This window comes from Ascaphus truei, unplaced genomic scaffold (genome assembly GCF_040206685.1).
Source record: "Ascaphus truei isolate aAscTru1 unplaced genomic scaffold, aAscTru1.hap1 HAP1_SCAFFOLD_2083, whole genome shotgun sequence".
Lineage (NCBI taxonomy): Eukaryota > Metazoa > Chordata > Amphibia > Anura > Ascaphidae > Ascaphus > Ascaphus truei.
The window spans coordinates 1-19975 of record NW_027454993.1 but is presented as its reverse complement, the minus strand read 5'-3'; the positions used below and the strand labels follow the sequence as shown (position 1 = coordinate 19975).

At 61.4% G+C, this 19975-nt stretch overlaps 1 protein-coding gene across 1 annotated transcript in view; it reads right to left on the bottom strand.

Annotated features, from left to right (window-relative positions):
• The window catches only part of LOC142477426 (uncharacterized), a gene marked incomplete at both ends in the record, with an annotated part of 39789 nt that extends 26175 nt beyond the window's left edge, over positions 1-13614 (bottom strand). The window contains one exon of the mRNA XM_075582256.1: positions 13533-13614. Within this exon, the coding sequence (XP_075438371.1) occupies positions 13533-13614 (82 nt within the window). The remainder of the gene's footprint in view (positions 1-13532) is intronic.
• Between the last annotated feature and the right edge of the window lie 6361 nt (positions 13615-19975).

The following is a 19975-nucleotide window of genomic DNA, read 5'->3' as shown; positions in this document are numbered from 1 at the left end:
CCCGAGCCCAGAAGTGCGTCGTTACCAGAGCCCAGAAGTGCGTCGTTACCCGAGCCCAGAAGTGCGCCGTTACCCGAGCCCAGAAGTGCCTCGTTACCCGAGCCCAGAAGTGCGTCGTTACCCGAGCCCAGAAGTGCGTCGTTACCCGAGCCCAGAAGTGCGTCGTTACCCGAGCCCAGAAGTGCGTCGTTACCCGAGCCCAGAAGTGCGTCGTTACCCGAGCCCAGAAGTGCGTCGTTACCCGAGCCCAGAAGTGCGTCGTTACCCGAGCCCAGAAGTGCGTCGTTACCCGAGCCCAGAAGTGCGTCGTTACCCGAGGCCAGATGTGCGTCGTTACCCGTTACCCGAGCCCAGAAGTACCCGTTACCCGAGCCCAGAAGTGCGTCGTTACCCGAGCCCAGAAGTGCGTCGTTACCCGAGCCCAGAAGAGCGCCGTTACCCGAGCCCAGAAGTGCGTCGTTACCCGAGCCCAGAAGTGCGTCGTTACCGAGCCCAGAAGTACGTCGTTACCCAAGCCCAGAAGTGCGTCGTTACCCGAGCCCAGAAGTGCGTCGTTACCCGAGCCCAGAAGTGCGTCGTTACCCGAGCCCAGAAGTGCGTCGTTACCCGAGCCCAGAAGTGCGTCGTTACCCGAGCCCAGAAGCGCGCCGTTACCCGAGCCCAGAAGTGCCTCGTTACCCGAGCCCAGAAGTGCCTCGTTACCCGAGCCCAGAAGTACGTGGTTACCCGTTACCCGAGCCCAGAAGTGCGTCGTTACCCGAGCCCAGAAGTGCGCGGTTACCCGAGCCCAGAAGTTACCCGAGCAAAGAAGTACGTTGTTACCCGAGCCCAGAAGTGCGTCGTTACCCGAGCCCAGAAGTGCGCGGTTACCCGAGCCCAGAAGTTACCCGAGCAAAGAAGTACGTCGTTACCCGAGCCCAGAAGTGCCTCGTTACCCGAGCCCAGAAGTGCCTCGTTACCCGAGCCCAGAAGTGCGTCGTTACCAGAGCCCAGAAGTACGCGGTTACCCGAGCCCAGAAGTGCGTCGTTACCAGAGCCCAGAAGTGCCTCGTTACCCGAGCCCAGAAGTGCGTATTACCCGAGCCCAGAAGTGCGTCGTTACCCGAGCCCAGAAGTGCGCCGTTACCCGAGCCCAGAAGTACGTCGTTACCCGAGCCCAGAAGTGCGTCGTTACCCGAGCCCAGAAGTACGCGGTTACCTGAGCCCAGAAGTGCGTCGTTACCCGAGCCCAGAAGTGCGTCGTTACCGAGCCCAGAAGTGCGTCGTTACCCGAGCCCAGAAGTGCGTCGTTACCCGAGCCCAGAAGTGCGCCGTTACCCGAGCCCAGAAGTGCGCCGTTACCCGAGCCCAGAAGTGCGCCGTTACCCGAGCCCAGAAGTGCGCCGTTACCCGAGCCCAGAAGTGCGTCGTTACCCGAGCCCAGAAGTGCGTCGTTACCCGAGCCCAGAAGTGCGTCGTTACCCGAGCCCAGAAGTACGCGGTTACCCGAGCCCAGAAGTGCCTCGTTACCCGAGCCCAGAAGTGCCTCGTTACCCGAGCCCAGAAGTGCCTCGTTACCCGAGCCCAGAAGTGCGTCGTTACCCGAGCCCAGAAGTGCGTCGTTACCCGAGCCCAGAAGTGCCTCGTTACCCGAGCCCAGAAGTGCCTCGTTACCCGAGCCCAGAAGTGCGTCGTTACCCGAGCCCAGAAGTGCGCCGTTACCCGAGCCCAGAAGTGCGTCGTTACCCGAGCCCAGAAGTGCCTCGTTACCCGAGCCCAGAAGTGCCTCGTTACCCGAGCCCAGAAGTGCGTCGTTACCAGAGCCCAGAAGTGCGCGGTTACCCGAGCCCAGAAGTGCGCGGTTACCCGAGCCCAGAAGTGCGTCGTTACCAGAGCCCAGAAGTGCCTCGTTACCCGAGCCCAGAAGTGCCTCGTTACCCGAGCCCAGAAGTACGCGGTTACCTGAGCCCAGAAGTGCGTCGTTACCCGAGCCCAGAAGTGCGTCGTTACCGAGCCCAGAAGTGCGCCGTTACCCAAGCCCAGAAGTGCGTCGTTACCCGAGCCCAGAAGTGCGTCGTTACCCGAGCCCAGAAGTGCGTCGTTACCCGAGCCCAGAAGTGCCTCGTTACCCGAGGCCAGAAGTACGTCGTTACCCGAGCCCAGAAGTGCGTCGTTACCCGAGCCCAGAAGTGCGTCGTTATCCGAGCCCAGAAGTACGTCGTTACCAGAGCCCAGAAGTACGTCGTTACCCGAGCCCAGAAGTGCGTCGTTACCGAGCCCAGAAGTGCGTCGTTACCCGAGCCCAGAAGTGCGCCGTTACCCGAGCCCAGAAGTGCGTCGTTACCCGAGCCCAGAAGTGCGTCGTTACCCGAGCCCAGAAGTGCGTCGTTACCCGAGGCCAGAAGTGCGTCGTTACCCGTTACCCGAGCCCAGAAGTACGCCGTTACCCGAGCCCAGAAGTGCGTCGTTACCCGAGGCCAGAAGTGCGTCGTTACCCGTTACCCGAGCCCAGAAGTACCCGTTACCCGAGCCCAGAAGTGCGTTGTTACCCGAGCCCAGAAGTGCGTCGTTACCCGAGCCCAGAAGTGCGCCGTTACCCGAGCCCAGAAGTGCGTCGTTACCCGAGCCCAGAAGTGCGTCGTTACCGAGCCCAGAAGTACGTCGTTACCCGAGCCCAGAAGTGCGTCGTTACCGGAGCCCAGAAGTGCGTCGTTACCCGAGCCCAGAAGTGCGTCGTTACCCGAGCCCAGAAGTGCGCCGTTACCCGAGCCCAGAAGTGCCTCGTTACCCGAGCCCAGAAGTGCCTCGTTACCCGAGCCCAGAAGTGTGTCGTTACCCGAGCCCAGAAGTGCGTCGTTACCCGAGCCCAGAAGTGCGTCGTTACCGAGCCCAGAAGTGCGTCGTTACCCGAGCCCAGAAGTACGTCGTTATCCGAGCCCAGAAGTGCGTCGTTACCCGAGCCCAAAAGTATGCGGTTACCCGTTACCCGAGCCCAGAAGTGCGTCGTTACCCGAGCCCAGAAGTGCGCGGTTACCCGAGCCCAGAAGTTACCCGAGCAAAGAAGTACGTTGTTACCCGAGCCCAGAAGTGCCTCGTTACCCGAGCCCAGAAGTACGCCGTTACCCGAGCCCAGAAGTGCCTCGTTACCCGAGCCCAGAAGTGCGTCGTTACCAGAGCCCAGAAGTACGCGGTTACCCGAGCCCAGAAGTGCATCGTTACCAGAGCCCAGAAGTGCCTCGTTACCCGAACCCAGAAGTGCGTCGTTACCCGAGCCCAGAAGTGCGTCGTTACCCGAGCCCAGAAGTGCGCCGTTACCCGAGCCCAGAAGTACGTCGTTACCCGAGCCCAGAAGTGCGTCGTTACCCGAGCCCAGAAGTACGCGGTTACCTGAGCCCAGAAGTGCGTCGTTACCCGAGCCCAGAAGTGCGTCGTTACCGAGCCCAGAAGTGCGTCGTTACCCGAGCCCAGAAGTGCGTCGTTACCCGAGCCCAGAAGTGCGCCGTTACCCGAGCCCAGAAGTGCGCCGTTACCCGAGCCCAGAAGTGCGTCGTTACCCGAGCCCAGAAGTACGCGGTTACCCGAGCCCAGAAGTACGCGGTTACCCGAGCCCAGAAGTGCCTCGTTACCCGAGCCCAGAAGTGCGTCGTTACCCGAGCCCAGAAGTGCGTCGTTACCCGAGCCCAGAAGTGCGTCGTTACCCGAGCCCAGAAGTGCCTCGTTACCCGAGCCCAGAAGTGCGTCGTTACCAGAGCCCAGAAGTGCGCGGTTACCCGAGCCCGGAAGTGCGCGGTTACCCGAGCCCAGAAGTGCGTCGTTACCAGAGCCCAGAAGTGCCTCGTTACCCGAGCCCAGAAGTGCCTCGTTACCCGAGCCCAGAAGTGCGTCGTTACCCGAGCCCAGAAGTGCCTCGTTACCCGAGCCCAGAAGTGCGTCGTTACCCGAGCCCAGAAGTGCGCCGTTACCCGAGCCCAGAAGTGCGTCGTTACTCGAGCTCAGAAGTGCGTCGTTACCCGAGCCCAGAAGTACGCGGTTACCCGAGCCCAGAAGTGCGTCGTTACCCGAGCCCAGAAGTGCGTCGTTACCGAGCCCAGAAGTGCGCCGTTACCCAAGCCCAGAAGTGCGTCGTTACCCGAGCCCAGAAGTGCGTCGTTACCCGAGCCCAGAAGTGCGTCGTTACCCGAGCCCAGAAGTGCCTCGTTACCCGAGGCCAGAAGTGCCTCGTTACCCGAGCCCAGAAGTGCGTCGTTACCCGAGCCCAGAAGTACGCGGTTACCCGAGCCCAGAAGTGCGTCGTTACCCGAGCCCAGAAGTGCGCCGTTACCCGAGCCCAGAAGTGCGCGGTTACCCGAGCCCAGAAGTGCGCGGTTACCCGAGCCCAGAAGTGCGTCGTTACCCGAGCCCAGAAGTGCGTCGTTACCCGAGCCCAGAAGTGCGCGGTTACCCGAGCCCAGAAGTTACCCGAGCCCAGAAGTACGTCGTTACCCGAGCCCAGAAGTGCCTCGTTACCCGAGCCCAGAAGTACGCCGTTACCCGAGCCCAGAAGTGCCTCGTTACCCGAGCCCAGAAGTGCGTCGTTACCAGAGCCCAGAAGTGCGCGGTTACCCGAGCCCAGAAGTGCGCGGTTACCCGAGCCCAGAAGTGCGTCGTTACCAGAGCCCAGAAGTGCCTCGTTACCCGAGCCCAGAAGTGCCTCGTTACCCGAGCCCAGAAGTGCGTCGTTACCCGAGCCCAGAAGTGCCTCGTTACCCGAGCCCAGAAGTGCGTCGTTACCCGAGCCCAGAAGTGCGCCGTTACCCGAGCCCAGAAGTGCGTCGTTACTCGAGCTCAGAAGTGCGTCGTTACCCGAGCCCAGAAGTACGCGGTTACCCGAGCCCAGAAGTGCGTCGTTACCCGAGCCCAGAAGTGCGTCGTTACCGAGCCCAGAAGTGCGCCGTTACCCAAGCCCAGAAGTGCGTCGTTACCCGAGCCCAGAAGTGCGTCGTTACCCGAGCCCAGAAGTGCGTCGTTACCCGAGCCCAGAAGTGCCTCGTTACCCGAGGCAAGAAGTGCCTCGTTACCCGAGCCCAGAAGTGCGTCGTTACCCGAGCCCAGAAGTACGCGGTTACCCGAGCCCAGAAGTGCGTCGTTACCCGAGCCCAGAAGTGCGCCGTTACCCGAGCCCAGAAGTGCGCGGTTACCCGAGCCCAGAAGTGCGCGGTTACCCGAGCCCAGAAGTGCGTCGTTACCCGAGCCCAGAAGTGCGTCGTTACCCGAGCCCAGAAGTGCGTCGTTACCCGAGCCCAGAAGTGCCTCGTTACCCGAGCCCAGAAGTGCGTCGTTACCCGAGCCCAGAAGTGCTTCGTTACCCGAGCCCAGAAGTGCGCCGTTACCCGAGCCCAGAAGTGCGTCGTTACCCGAGCCCAGAAGTGCGTCGTTACCCGAGCCCAGAAGTGCGTCGTTACCCGAGGCCAGAAGTGCGTCGTTACCCGTTACCCGAGCCCAGAAGTACGCCGTTACCCGAGCCCAGAAGTGCGTCGTTACCCGAGGCCAGAAGTGCGTCGTTACCCGTTACCCGAGCCCAGAAGTACCCGTTACCCGAGCCCAGAAGTGCGTCGTTACCCGAGCCCAGAAGTGCGTCGTTACCCGAGCCCAGAAGTGCGCCGTTACCCGAGCCCAGAAGTGCGTCGTTACCCGAGCCCAGAAGTGCGTCGTTACCGAGCCCAGAAGTACGTCGTTACCCAAGCCCAGAAGTGCGTCGTTACCCGAGCCCAGAAGTGCGTCGTTACCCGAGCCCAGAAGTGCGTCGTTACCCGAGCCCAGAAGTGCGCCGTTACCCGAGCCCAGAAGTGCCTCGTTACCCGAGCCCAGAAGTGCCTCGTTACCCGAGCCCAGAAGTGTGTCGTTACCCGAGCCCAGAAGTGTGTCGTTACCCGAGCCCAGAAGTGCGTCGTTACCCGAGCCCAGAAGTGCGTCGTTACCGAGCCCAGAAGTGCGTCGTTACCCGAGCCCAGAAGTACGTCGTTATCCGAGCCCAGAAGTGCGTCGTTACCCGAGCCCAGAAGTACGCGGTTACCCGTTACCCGAGCCCAGAAGTGCGTCGTTACCCGAGCCCAGAAGTGCGTGGTTACCCGAGCCCAGAAGTTACCCGAGCAAAGAAGTACGTCGTTACCCGAGCCCAGAAGTGCCTCGTTACCCGAGCCCAGAAGTACGCCGTTACCCGAGCCCAGAAGTGCCTCGTTACCCGAGCCCAGAAGTGCGTCGTTACCAGAGCCCAGAAGTACGCGTTACCCGAGCCCAGAAGTGCGTCGTTACCAGAGCCCAGAAGTGCCTCGTTACCCGAGCCCAGAAGTGCGTCGTTACCCGAGCCCAGAAGTGCGTCGTTACCCGAGCCCAGAAGTGCGCCGTTACCCGAGCCCAGAAGTACGTCGTTACCCGAGCCCAGAAGTGCGTCGTTACCCGAGCCCAGAAGTACGCGGTTACCCGAGCCCAGAAGTGCGCGGTTACCCGAGCCCAGAAGTGCGTCGTTACCGAGCCCAGAAGTGCGTCGTTACCCGAGCCCAGAAGTGCGTCGTTACCCGAGCCCAGAAGTGCGCCGTTACCCGAGCCCAGAAGTGCGCCGTTACCCGAGCCCAGAAGTGCGCCGTTACCCGAGCCCAGAAGTGCGCCGTTACCCGAGCCCAGAAGTGCGTCGTTACCCGAGCCCAGAAGTGCGTCGTTACCCGAGCCCAGAAGTACGCGGTTACCCGAGCCCAGAAGTGCGTCGTTACCCGAGCCCAGAAGTGCGTCGTTACCCGAGCCCAGAAGTGCCTCGTTACCCGAGCCCAGAAGTACGTCGTTATCCGAGCCCAGAAGTGCGCCGTTACCCGAGCCCAGAAGTGCGTCGTTACCAGAGCCCAGAAGTGCGTCGTTACCCGAGCCCAGAAGTGCGCCGTTACCCGAGCCCAGAAGTGCCTCGTTACCCGAGCCCAGAAGTGCGTCGTTACCCGAGCCCAGAAGTGCGTCGTTACCCGAGCCCAGAAGTGCGTCGTTACCCGAGCCCAGAAGTGCGTCGTTACCCGAGCCCAGAAGTGCGTCGTTACCCGAGCCCAGAAGTGCGTCGTTACCCGAGCCCAGAAGTGCGTCGTTACCCGAGCCCAGAAGTGCGTCGTTACCCGAGCCCAGAAGTGCGTCGTTACCCGAGGCCAGATGTGCGTCGTTACCCGTTACCCGAGCCCAGAAGTACCCGTTACCCGAGCCCAGAAGTGCGTCGTTACCCGAGCCCAGAAGTGCGTCGTTACCCGAGCCCAGAAGAGCGCCGTTACCCGAGCCCAGAAGTGCGTCGTTACCCGAGCCCAGAAGTGCGTCGTTACCGAGCCCAGAAGTACGTCGTTACCCAAGCCCAGAAGTGCGTCGTTACCCGAGCCCAGAAGTGCGTCGTTACCCGAGCCCAGAAGTGCGTCGTTACCCGAGCCCAGAAGTGCGTCGTTACCCGAGCCCAGAAGCGCGTCGTTACCCGAGCCCAGAAGCGCGCCGTTACCCGAGCCCAGAAGTGCCTCGTTACCCGAGCCCAGAAGTGCCTCGTTACCCGAGCCCAGAAGTACGTGGTTACCCGTTACCCGAGCCCAGAAGTGCGTCGTTACCCGAGCCCAGAAGTGCGCGGTTACCCGAGCCCAGAAGTTACCCGAGCAAAGAAGTACGTTGTTACCCGAGCCCAGAAGTGCGTCGTTACCCGAGCCCAGAAGTGCGCGGTTACCCGAGCCCAGAAGTTACCCGAGCAAAGAAGTACGTCGTTACCCGAGCCCAGAAGTGCCTCGTTACCCGAGCCCAGAAGTGCCTCGTTACCCGAGCCCAGAAGTGCGTCGTTACCAGAGCCCAGAAGTACGCGGTTACCCGAGCCCAGAAGTGCGTCGTTACCAGAGCCCAGAAGTGCCTCGTTACCCGAGCCCAGAAGTGCGTATTACCCGAGCCCAGAAGTGCGTCGTTACCCGAGCCCAGAAGTGCGCCGTTACCCGAGCCCAGAAGTACGTCGTTACCCGAGCCCAGAAGTGCGTCGTTACCCGAGCCCAGAAGTACGCGGTTACCTGAGCCCAGAAGTGCGTCGTTACCCGAGCCCAGAAGTGCGTCGTTACCGAGCCCAGAAGTGCGTCGTTACCCGAGCCCAGAAGTGCGTCGTTACCCGAGCCCAGAAGTGCGCCGTTACCCGAGCCCAGAAGTGCGCCGTTACCCGAGCCCAGAAGTGCGCCGTTACCCGAGCCCAGAAGTGCGCCGTTACCCGAGCCCAGAAGTGCGTCGTTACCCGAGCCCAGAAGTGCGTCGTTACCCGAGCCCAGAAGTGCGTCGTTACCCGAGCCCAGAAGTACGCGGTTACCCGAGCCCAGAAGTGCCTCGTTACCCGAGCCCAGAAGTGCCTCGTTACCCGAGCCCAGAAGTGCCTCGTTACCCGAGCCCAGAAGTGCGTCGTTACCCGAGCCCAGAAGTGCGTCGTTACCCGAGCCCAGAAGTGCCTCGTTACCCGAGCCCAGAAGTGCCTCGTTACCCGAGCCCAGAAGTGCGTCGTTACCCGAGCCCAGAAGTGCGCCGTTACCCGAGCCCAGAAGTGCGTCGTTACCCGAGCCCAGAAGTGCCTCGTTACCCGAGCCCAGAAGTGCCTCGTTACCCGAGCCCAGAAGTGCGTCGTTACCAGAGCCCAGAAGTGCGCGGTTACCCGAGCCCAGAAGTGCGCGGTTACCCGAGCCCAGAAGTGCGTCGTTACCAGAGCCCAGAAGTGCCTCGTTACCCGAGCCCAGAAGTGCCTCGTTACCCGAGCCCAGAAGTACGCGGTTACCCGAGCCCAGAAGTGCGTCGTTACCCGAGCCCAGAAGTGCGTCGTTACCGAGCCCAGAAGTGCGCCGTTACCCAAGCCCAGAAGTGCGTCGTTACCCGAGCCCAGAAGTGCGTCGTTACCCGAGCCCAGAAGTGCGTCGTTACCCGAGCCCAGAAGTGCCTCGTTACCCGAGGCCAGAAGTACGTCGTTACCCGAGCCCAGAAGTGCGTCGTTACCCGAGCCCAGAAGTGCGTCGTTATCCGAGCCCAGAAGTACGTCGTTACCAGAGCCCAGAAGTACGTCGTTACCCGAGCCCAGAAGTGCGTCGTTACCGAGCCCAGAAGTGCGTCGTTACCCGAGCCCAGAAGTGCGTCGTTACCCGAGCCCAGAAGTGCGTCGTTACCCGAGCCCAGAAGTGCGTCGTTACCCGAGCCCAGAAGTACGTCGTTACCCGTTACCCGAGCCCAGAAGTACGCCGTTACCCGAGCCCAGAAGTACGTCGTTACCAGAGCCCAGAAGTGCGTCGTTACCCGAGCCCAGAAGTGCGTCGTTACCCGAGCCCAGAAGTGCGTCGTTACCCGAGCCCAGAAGTGCGTCGTTACCCGAGCCCAGAAGTACGCGGTTACCCGAGCCCAGAAGTGCGTCGTTACCCGAGCCCAGAAGTGCGTCGTTACCCGAGCCCAGAAGTACGCGGTTACCCGAGCCCAGAAGTGCGTCGTTACCCGAGCCCAGAAGTGCGTCGTTACCCGAGCCCAGAAGTGCGCGGTTACCCGAGCCCAGAAGTACGCGGTTACCCGAGCCCAGAAGTGCGCCGTTACCCGAGCCCAGAAGTACGCGGTTACCCGAGCCCAGAAGTGCGTCGTTATCCGAGCCCAGAAGTGCGCGGTTACCCGAGCCCAGAAGTACGCGGTTACCCGAGCCCAGAAGTGCGTCGTTACCCGAGCCCAGAAGTGCGTCGTTACCCGAGCCCAGAAGTGCCTCGTTACCCGAGGCCAGAAGTACGTCGTTACCCGAGCCCAGAAGTGCGTCGTTACCCGAGCCCAGAAGTGCCTCGTTACCCGAGGCCAGAAGTACGTCGTTACCCGAGCCCAGAAGTGCGTCGTTACCCGAGCCCAGAAGTGCGTCGTTATCCGAGCCCAGAAGTACGTCGTTACCAGAGCCCAGAAGTACATCGTTACCCGAGCCCAGAAGTGCGTCGTTACCGAGCCCAGAAGTGCGTCGTTACCCGAGCCCAGAAGTGCGTCGTTACCCGAGCCCAGAAGTGCGTCGTTACCCGAGCCCAGAAGTGCGTCGTTACCCGAGCCCAGAAGTGCGTCGTTACCCGAGCCCAGAAGTACGTCGTTACCCGTTACCCGAGCCCAGAAGTACGCCGTTACCCGAGCCCAGAAGTACGTCGTTACCAGAGCCCAGAAGTGCGTCGTTACCCGAGCCCAGAAGTGCGTCGTTACCCGAGCCCAGAAGTGCGTCGTTACCCGAGCCCAGAAGTGCGTCGTTACCCGAGCCCAGAAGTACGCGGTTACCCGAGCCCAGAAGTGCGTCGTTACCCGAGCCCAGAAGTGCGTCGTTACCCGAGCCCAGAAGTGCGCGGTTACCCGAGCCCAGAAGTACGCGGTTACCCGAGCCCAGAAGTGCGCCGTTACCCGAGCCCAGAAGTACGCGGTTACCCGAGCCCAGAAGTGCGTCGTTACCCGAGCCCAGAAGTGCGTCGTTACCCGAGCCCAGAAGTGCGCCGTTACCCGAGCCCAGAAGTGCGTCGTTACCCGAGCCCAGAAGTGCGTCGTTACCGAGCCCAGAAGTACGTCGTTACCCGAGCCCAGAAGTGCGTCGTTACCCGAGCCCAGAAGTGCGTCGTTACCCGAGCCCAGAAGTGCGTCGTTACCCGAGCCCAGAAGTGCGCCGTTACCCAAGCCCAGAAGTGCGTGGTTACCCGTTACCCGAGCCCAGAAGTACGCCGTTACCCGAGCCCAGAAGTGCGTCGTTACCCGAGCCCAGAAGTGCGCCGTTACCCGAGCCCAGAAGTGCGCCGTTACCCGAGCCCAGAAGTGCGTCGTTACCCGAGCCCAGAAGTGCGTCGTTACCCGAGCCCAGAAGTGTGTCGTTACCCGAGCCCAGAAGTACGCGGTTACCCGAGCCCAGAAGTGCGTCGTTACCCGAGCCCAGAAGTGCGCCGTTACCCGAGCCCAGAAGTGCGTCGTTACCCGAGCCCAGAAGTGCGTCGTTACCCGAGCCCAGAAGTGCGTCGTTACCCGAGCCCAGAAGTACGCGGTTACCCGAGCCCAGAAGTGCGTCGTTTCCCGAGCCCAGAAGTGCGTTGTTACCCGAGCCCAGAAGTGCGCCGTTACCCGAGCCCAGAAGTGCGTCGTTACCCGAGCCCAGAAGTGCGTCGTTACCGAGCCCAGAAGTACGCCGTTACCCGAGCCCAGAAGTGCGTCGTTACCCGAGCCCAGAAGTGCGTCGTTACCCGAGCCCAGAAGTGCGTCGTTACCCGAGCCCAGAAGTGCGCCGTTACCCGAGCCCAGAAGTGCGTGGTTACCCGTTACCCGAGCCCAGAAGTACGCCGTTACCCGAGCCCAGAAGTGCGTCGTTACCCGAGCCCAGAAGTGCGCCGTTACCCGAGCCCAGAAGTGCGCCGTTACCCGAGCCCAGAAGTGCGTCGTTACCCGAGCCCAGAAGTGCGTCGTTACCCGAGCCCAGAAGTGTGTCGTTACCCGAGCCCAGAAGTACGCGGTTACCCGAGCCCAGAAGTACGTCGTTCCCCGAGCCCAGAATTGAGTCGTTACCCGAGCCCAGAAGTGCGTCGTTACCCGAGCCCAGAAGTGCGTCGTTACCCGAGCCCAGAAGTACGCGGTTACCCGAGCCCAGAAGTGCGTCGTTACCCGAGCCCAGAAGTGCGTGGTTACCCGTTACCCGAGCCCAGAAGTACGCCGTTACCCGAGCCCAGAAGTGCGTCGTTACCCGAGCCCAGAAGTGCGCCGTTACCCGAGCCCAGAAGTGCGCCGTTACCCGAGCCCAGAAGTGCGTCGTTACCCGAGCCCAGAAGTGCCTCGTTACCCGAGCCCAGAAGTACGCGGTTACCCGAGCCCAGAAGTACGCGGTTACCCGAGCCCAGAAGTACGTCGTTCCCCGAGCCCAGAAGTACGCGGTTACCCGAGCCCAGAAGTGCGTCGTTACCCGAGCCCAGAAGTACGCGGTTACCCGAGCCCAGAAGTACGCGGTTACCCGAGCCCAGAAGTACGCGGTTACCCGAGCCCAGAAGTGCGTCGTTACCCGAGCCCAGAAGTACGCTACCCGAGCCCAGAAGTACGCGGTTACCCGAGCCCAGAAGTGCGTCGTTACCCGAGCCCAGAAGTACGCCGTTACCCGAGCCCAGAAGTACGCCGTTACCCGAGCCCAGAAGTGCGTCGTTACCCGAGCCCAGAAGTGCGTCGTTACCCGAGCCCAGAAGTGCGCGGTTACCCGAGCCCAGAAGTGCGCGGTTACCCGAGCCCAGAAGTGCGTCGTTACCCGAGCCCAGAAGTACGCGGTTACCCGAGCCCAGAAGTGCCTCGTTACCCGAGCCCAGAAGTGCCTCGTTACCCGAGCCCAGAAGTGCGTCGTTACCCGAGCCCAGAAGTGCGTCGTTACCCGAGCCCAGAAGTGCCTCGTTACCCGAGCCCAGAATTACGCGGTTACCCGAGCCCAGAAGTGCGCGGTTACCCGAGCCCAGAAGTGCCTTGTTACCCGAGCCCAGAAGTGCGTGGTTACCCGAGCCCAGAAGTGCGTCGTTACCCGAGCCCAGAAGTGCGTCGTTACCCGAGCCCAGAAGTGCGTGGTTACCCGAGCCCAGAAGTACGCCGTTACCCGAGCCCAGAAGTGCGTCGTTACCCGAGCCCAGAAGTGCGCGGTTACCCGAGCCCAGAAGTGCGTCGTTACCCGAGCCCAGAAGTACGTCGTTACCCGAGCCCAGAAGTGCGTCGTTACCCGAGCCCAGAAGTGCGTCGTTACCCGAGCCCAGAAGTGCGTCGTTATCCGAGCCCAGAAGTTACCCGAGCAAAGAAGTACGCGGTTACCCGAGCCCAGAAGTGCGCCGTTACCCGAGCCCAGAAGTGCGTCGTTACCCGAGCCCAGAAGTACGTCGTTACCCGAGCCCAGAAGTGCGCCGTTACCCGAGCCCAGAAGTGCGTCGTTACCCGAGCCCAGAAGTGCGTCGTTATCCGAGCCCAGAAGTGCGTCGTTAACCCGAGCCCAGAAGTGCGTCGTTACCCGAGCCCAGAAGTGCGTCGTGAGTGATCAAAACAACACACAGAATATGGGAGGGTGATTACACAATGACACAACACACAGAATATGGGAGGGTGATTACACAATGACACAACACACAGAATATGGGAGGGTGATTACACAATGACACAACACACAGGAATATGGGAGGGTGATTACACAATGACACAACACAGAATATGGGAGGGTGATTACACAATGACACAACACACAGAATATGGGAGGGGTGATTACACAATGACACAACACACAGAATATGGGAGGGTGATTACACAATGACACAACACAGAGAATATGGGAGGGTGATTACACAATGACACAACACACAGAATATGGGAGGGTGATTACACAATGACACAACACACAGAATATGGGAGGGTGATTACACAATGACACAACACAGAGAATATGGGAGGGTGATTACACAATGACACAACACACAGAATATGGGAGGGTGATTACACAATGACACAACACACAGAATATGGGAGGGTGATTACACAATGACACAACACGCTGTGCTGGGACTGACCTGTAGTTGTAGCTGCTGTACTCAAAGTCTATCAGCATGAGCCGGTCTGAGGGGGGTCGGGAGGAGAGCAGCAGGATGTTACCTGGGGGGGAGAGAGGAGAGCAGCAGGGTGTTACCTGGGGGGGAGAGGAGCGTGTGAGGGGGGGAGAGGAGCGTGTTGAGGGGGGGGAGAGGAGCGTGTGAGGGGGGGGGGAGAGGAGCGTGTGAGGGGGGGGGAGAGGAGCGTGTGTGGGGGAGAGAGGAGCGTGTGAGGGGGGGAGGGGGCGTGTGAGGGGGGGAGGCGTGTGAGGGGGGGAGAGGAGCGTGTGAGGGGGGGAGAGGGGAGCGTGTGAGGGGGGGAGAGGAGCGTGTGAGGGGGGGGAGAGGGAGCGTGTGAGGGGGGGAGGGGGAGCGTGTGAGGGGGGGAGAGGAGCGTGTGGGGGGGGGGGGAGAGGAGCGTGTGAGGGGGGGAGGGGAGCGTGTGAGGGGGGGGAGGGGAGCGTGTCGAGGGGGGGGGAGAGGAGCGGTGTGAGGGGGGGAGAGGAGCGTGTGAGGGGGGGAGGGGAGCGTTGTGAGGGGGGGAGGGGAGCGTGTGAGGGGGGGGAGGGGAGCGTGTGAGGGGGGGAGGGGAGCGAGTGAGGGGGGGGAGAGGAGCGTGTGTGAGGGGGGAGGGGAGCGTGTGAGGGGGGGAGGGGAGCGTGTGAGGGAGGGAGAGGAGCGGTGTGTGAGGGGGGGAGAGGAGCGCGTGAGAGGGGGGGGAGACGGAGCGCGTGAGAGGGGGGGGGAGACGAGCGCGTGAGAGGGGGGGGAGACGAGAGCGCGTGAGAGGGGGGAAGACGAGTGTGTGAGAGAGAGGGGGGAAGACGTGCGTGTGAGAGGGGGGAAGACGTGTGCGTGAGAGGGGGGAAGACGAGTGTGTGAGAGAGGGGGGAAGACGATGCGTGTGAGAGGGGGGAAGACGTGTGCGTGAGAGGGGGGAAGACGTGTGCGTGTGAGAGAGGGGGGAAGACAAGTGTGTGTGAGAGAGGGGGGAAGACGATGTGTGTGAGAGTGTAAGGATCTGGCGAATACCCAGCATTCCATCTAGGGGCGCGCGCAGACCACACTCTGCACTTAATGCCGCCCCCGCTGGCCCCCGCCTCCAGGCTACGCTCACTCGGTGACGCCTCCGTCACGCAGCGCGCACCCGCTATGCGCGGCACTCGCACACGTGCAGAACCTCCCTCGCTCCTCTGCCTGAGTATACACCTGTGCTAATCTCTCCAGCCAACCACAGCCAGGCATACTCCTGAGTATGCTCCACCCTCATTGGACAATCTCCCTTTATATGCTCACACTGGCAAATTGGCTGAGCATAAACCTTGAAAACATGAAACATGAAACTCCGCTTCTCACCAACCCAAACCTCGGCAAAGTACCACGACGATCCGCACCTCTCTCCAACCCAGACCTCGGCAAAGTACCACGACGATCCGCTTCTCTCCCACCCAGACCTCGGCAAAGTAACACGACGATCCGCACCTCTCCAACCCAGACCTCGGCAAAGTACCACGACGATCCGCACCTCTCCAGCCAGACCTCGGCAAAGTACCACGACGATCCGCTTCTCTCCCACCCAGACCTCGGCAAAGTACCACGACTACCCGCCCCTCTCCAACCCAGACCTCAGCAAAGTACCACGACGATCCGCACCTCTCCAACCCAGACCTCGGCAAAGTACCAAGACGATCCGCACCTCTCCAACCCAGACCTCGGCAAAGTACCCACGACGATCCGCACCTCTCCAGCCCAGACCTCGGCAAAGTACCACGACGATCCGCACCTCTCCCCACCCATACCTCAGCAAAGTAACACGCCGATCCGCACCTCTCCCACCCAGACCTCGGCAAAGTACCACGACTACCCGCCCCTCTCCAACCCAGACCCCGGCAAAGAACCACGACGATCCGCACCTCTCCAACCACAGACCTCGGCAAAGTACCACGACTACCCGCACCTCTCCCACCCCAGACCTCAGCAAAGTACCACGACTACCCGCACCTCTCCCACCCAGACCTCGGCAAAGTACCACGACTACCCGCACCTCTCCCACCCACACCTCGGCAAAGTACCACGACGATCCGCACCTCTCCCACCCAGACCTCAGCAAAGTACCATGACGATCCGCACCTCTCCCACCCAGACCTCGGCAAAGTACCACGACTACCCGCACCTCTCCAGCCCAGACCTGGGCAAAGTACCACGACGATCCGCACCTCTCCAGCCCAGACCTGGGCAAAGTACCACGACGATCCGCACCTCTCCAGCCCACACCCTCGGCAAAGTACCACGACGATCCGCACCTCTCCAGCCCAGACCCCGGCAAAGTACCACGACGATCCGCACCTCTCCCACCCAGACCTCAGCAAAGTACCACGACGATCCGCTTCTCTCCCACCCAGACCTCGGCAAAGTACCACGACTACCCGCACCTCTCCAACCCAGACCTCGGCAAAGTACCACGACGATCCGCACCTCTCCCACCCAGACCTCGGCAAAGTACCACGACGATCCGCACCTCTCCAACCCAGACCTCGGCAAAGTACCACGACGATCCGCACCTCTCCCACCCAGACCTCAGCAAAGTACCACGACTACCCGCACCTCTCCCACCCAGACCTCGGCAAAGTACCACGACTACCCGCACCTCTCCCACCCAGACCTCGGCAAAGTACCACGACGATCCGCACCTCTCCCACCCAGACCTCGGCAAAGTACCACGACGATCCGCACCTCTCCAGCCCACACCTCGGCAAAGTACCACGACGATCCGCACCTCTCCCACCCAGACCTCGGCAAAGTACCACGACTACCCGCACCTCTCCCACCCAGACCTCGGCAAAGTACCACGCCGATCCGCACCTCTCCAACCCAGACCTCGGCAAAGTACCACGATGATCCGCACCTCTCCAACCCAGACCTCGGTTGGGTACCACGACGATCCGCACCTCTCCAACCCAGACCTCGGCAAAAGTACCACGACGATCCGCACCTCTCCCACCCAGACCTCGGCAAAGTACCACGATGATCCGCACCTCTCCAACCCAGACCTCGGCAAAGTACCACGATGATCCGCACCTCTCCAACCCCAGACCTCGGCAAAGTACCACGATGATCCGCACCTCTCCACCCAGACCTCGGCAAAGTACCACGACTACCTGCACCTCTCCCACCCATACCTCGGCAAAGTACCACGACGATCCGCACCTCTCCCACCCAGACCTCAGCAAAGTACCACGACGATCCGCACCTCTCCAACCCAGACCTCGGCAAAGTACCACGACGATCCGCACCTCTCCCACCCAGACCTCGGCAAAGTACCACGACGATCCGCACTCCTCTCCACCCAGACCTCGGCAAAGTACCACGACTACCCGCACCTCTCCCACCCCAGACCTCGGCAAAGTACCACGACTACCCGCCCCTCTCCCAACCCAGACCTCGGCAAAGTACCACGACTACCCGCACCTCTCCAACCCAGACCTCGGCAAAGTACCACGACGATCCGCACCTCTCCAGCCCACACCTCGGCAAAGTACCACGACGATCCGCACCTCTCCCACCCAGACCTCGGCAAAGTACCACGACTACCCGCACCTCTCCAGCCCACACCTCAGCAAAGTACCACGACGATCCGCACCTCTCCCACCCACACCTCGGCAAAGTACCACGACTACCCGCACCTCTCCCACCCAGACCTCGGCAAAGTACCACGACTACCCGCACCTCTCCAACCCAGACCTCGGCAAAGTACCACGACTACCCGCACCTCTCCAACCCAGACCTCGGCAAAGTACCACGACGATCCGCACCTCTCCAACCCAGACCTCGGCAAAGTACCACGACTACCCGCACCTGTCCCACCCAGACCTCGGCAAAGTAACACGACTACCCGCACCTCTCCCACCCAGACCCCGGCAAAGTACCACGTCGATCCGCACCTCTCCCACCCAGACCTCGGCAAAGTACCACGACGATCCGCACTCTCCCAACCCAGACCTCGGCAAAGTACCACGACTACCCGCACCTCTCCCACCCAGACCTCGGCAAAGTACCACGACTACCCGCACCTCTCCCACCCAGACCTCGGCAAAGTACCACGACGATCCGCACCTCTCCCACCCAGACCTCGGCAAAGTACCACGACTACCCGCACCTCTCCCACCCAGACCTCGGCAAAGTAACACGACGATCCGCACCTCTCCAACCCAGACCCCGGCAAAGTACCACGACGATCCGCACCTCTCCAACCCAGACCTCGGCAAAGTACCACGACTACCCGCCCCTCTCCAACCCAGACCTCGGCAAAGTACCACGACTACCCGCACCTCTCCAACCCAGACCCCGGCAAAGTACCACGACTACCCGCACCTCTCCAACCCAGACCTCGGCAAAGTACCACGACTACCCGCACCTCTCCAACCCAGACCTCGCAAAGTACCACGACTACCTGCACCTCTCCCACCCAGACCTCAGCAAAGTACCACGACTATCCGCACCTGTCCAACCCAGACCCCGGCAAAGTACCACGACGATCCGCTTCTCACCCACCCAGACCTCGGCAAAGTACCACGACTATCCGCAACCTCTCCAACCCAGACCTCGGCAAAAGTACCACGACTACCTGCACCTCTCCAACCCAGACCTCGGCAAAGTACCACGACGATCCGCACCTCTCCCACCCAGACCCCGGCAAAGAACCACGACTACCCGCACCTCTCCCACCCAGACCTCGGCAAAGTACCACGACGATCCGCACCTCTCCCACCCAGACCTCGGCAAAGAACCACGACTACCCGCACCTCTCCCACCCAGACTTCGGCAAAGAACCACGACTACCCGCACCTCTCCCACCCAGACCTCGGCAAAGTTACCACGATGATCCGCACCTCTCCAACCCAGACCTCGGCAAAGTACCACGACTACCCGCACCTCTCCAACCCAGACCTCGGCAAAGTACCACGACGATCCGCACCTCTCCTCAACCCAGACCTCGGCAAAGTACCACGACGATCCGCACCTCTCCAACCCAGACCCCGGCAAAGTACCACGACGATCCGCACCTCTCCAACCCAGACCTCGGCAAAGTACCACGACGATCCGCACCTCTCCAGCCCAAACCTCGGCAAAGTACCACGACGATCCGCACCTGTCCAACCCAGACCTCGGCAAAGTACCACGACGATCCGCACCTCTCCAACCCAGACCTCGGCAAAGTACCACGACGATCCGCACCTTCTCCAACCCAGACCTCGGCAAAGTACCACGACTACCCGCACCTCTCCAACCCAGACCCCGGCAAAGTACCACGACTACCCGCACCTCTCCCACCCAGACCCCCGGCAAAGTACCACGACTACCCGCACCTCTCCCGACCCCGACCAATCAGCGACCATGCGGCTGTGGGTTGGGGTTTATATCTATCCCCACCTCGGCCTCGTGGTCCCGCCTTGTTTGTGGTGAGCACTCCGTTACAGAGAGAGGCGGGGGGGGGGGAGAGACGAGTGTGTGTGTGTGTGTGTGTGTGTGTGTGTGTGTGTGTGTGTGTGTGTGTGAGAGAGAGAGGGGGAAGACGAGTATGTGAGATGAGAGAGGGGGGAAGATGAGTCAGAGAGAGAGAGGGGGGGAAGACGAGTATATGAGAGAGAGAGAGAGAGAGAGAGAGAGGGGGGGAAGGTGTGTGTGTGTGTGTGTGTGTGTGTGAGGGGGGAAGACGAGTGTGTGTGAGAGAGGGGGAAGACGAGTATGTGAGAGAGAGGGGGGAAGATGAGTCTGTGTGTGTGTGTGTGTGTGTGTGTGTGTGTGTGGGGGGGGGGGGGAAGACGAGTATGTGAGAGAGAGGGGGGAAGATGAGTCTGTGTGGGAGGGGGAAGATGAGTGTGTGTGTGTGAGAGAGAGGAAGACGAGTATGTGAGAGAGGGGGGAAGATGAGTCTGTGTGTGTGTGTGTGTGAGAGAGAGAGAGAGAGGAAGACGAGTGTGTGTGAGAGGGGGGAAGAGGTGAGAGAGAGAGAGGGGGGGACGATGACTGAGAGAGAGAGAGAGGGGGGGAAGACGAGTATAAGAGAGAGAGGGGGGAAGGTGTGTGTGTGTGTGTGTGTGTGTGTGTGAGGGGGAAGACGAGTGTGTGTGAGAGAGGGGGAAGACGAGTATGTGAGAGAGAGAGGGGGGAAGATGAGTCAGAGAGAGAGGGGGGAAGACGAGTATATGAGAGAGAGAGAGAGAGAGAGAGAGAGAGAGAGAGAGAGAGAGAGAGAGAGAGAGGGGGGGGAAGATGAGTCAGAGAGAGAGGGGGGAAGATGAGTCATGAGAGAGAGGGGGGGAAGATGAGTCAGAGAGGAGAGGGGGGGAAGACGAGTATATGAGAGAGAGGGGGGAAGATGAGTCAGAGAGAGAGGGGGGGAAGATGAGTATATGAGAGAGGGG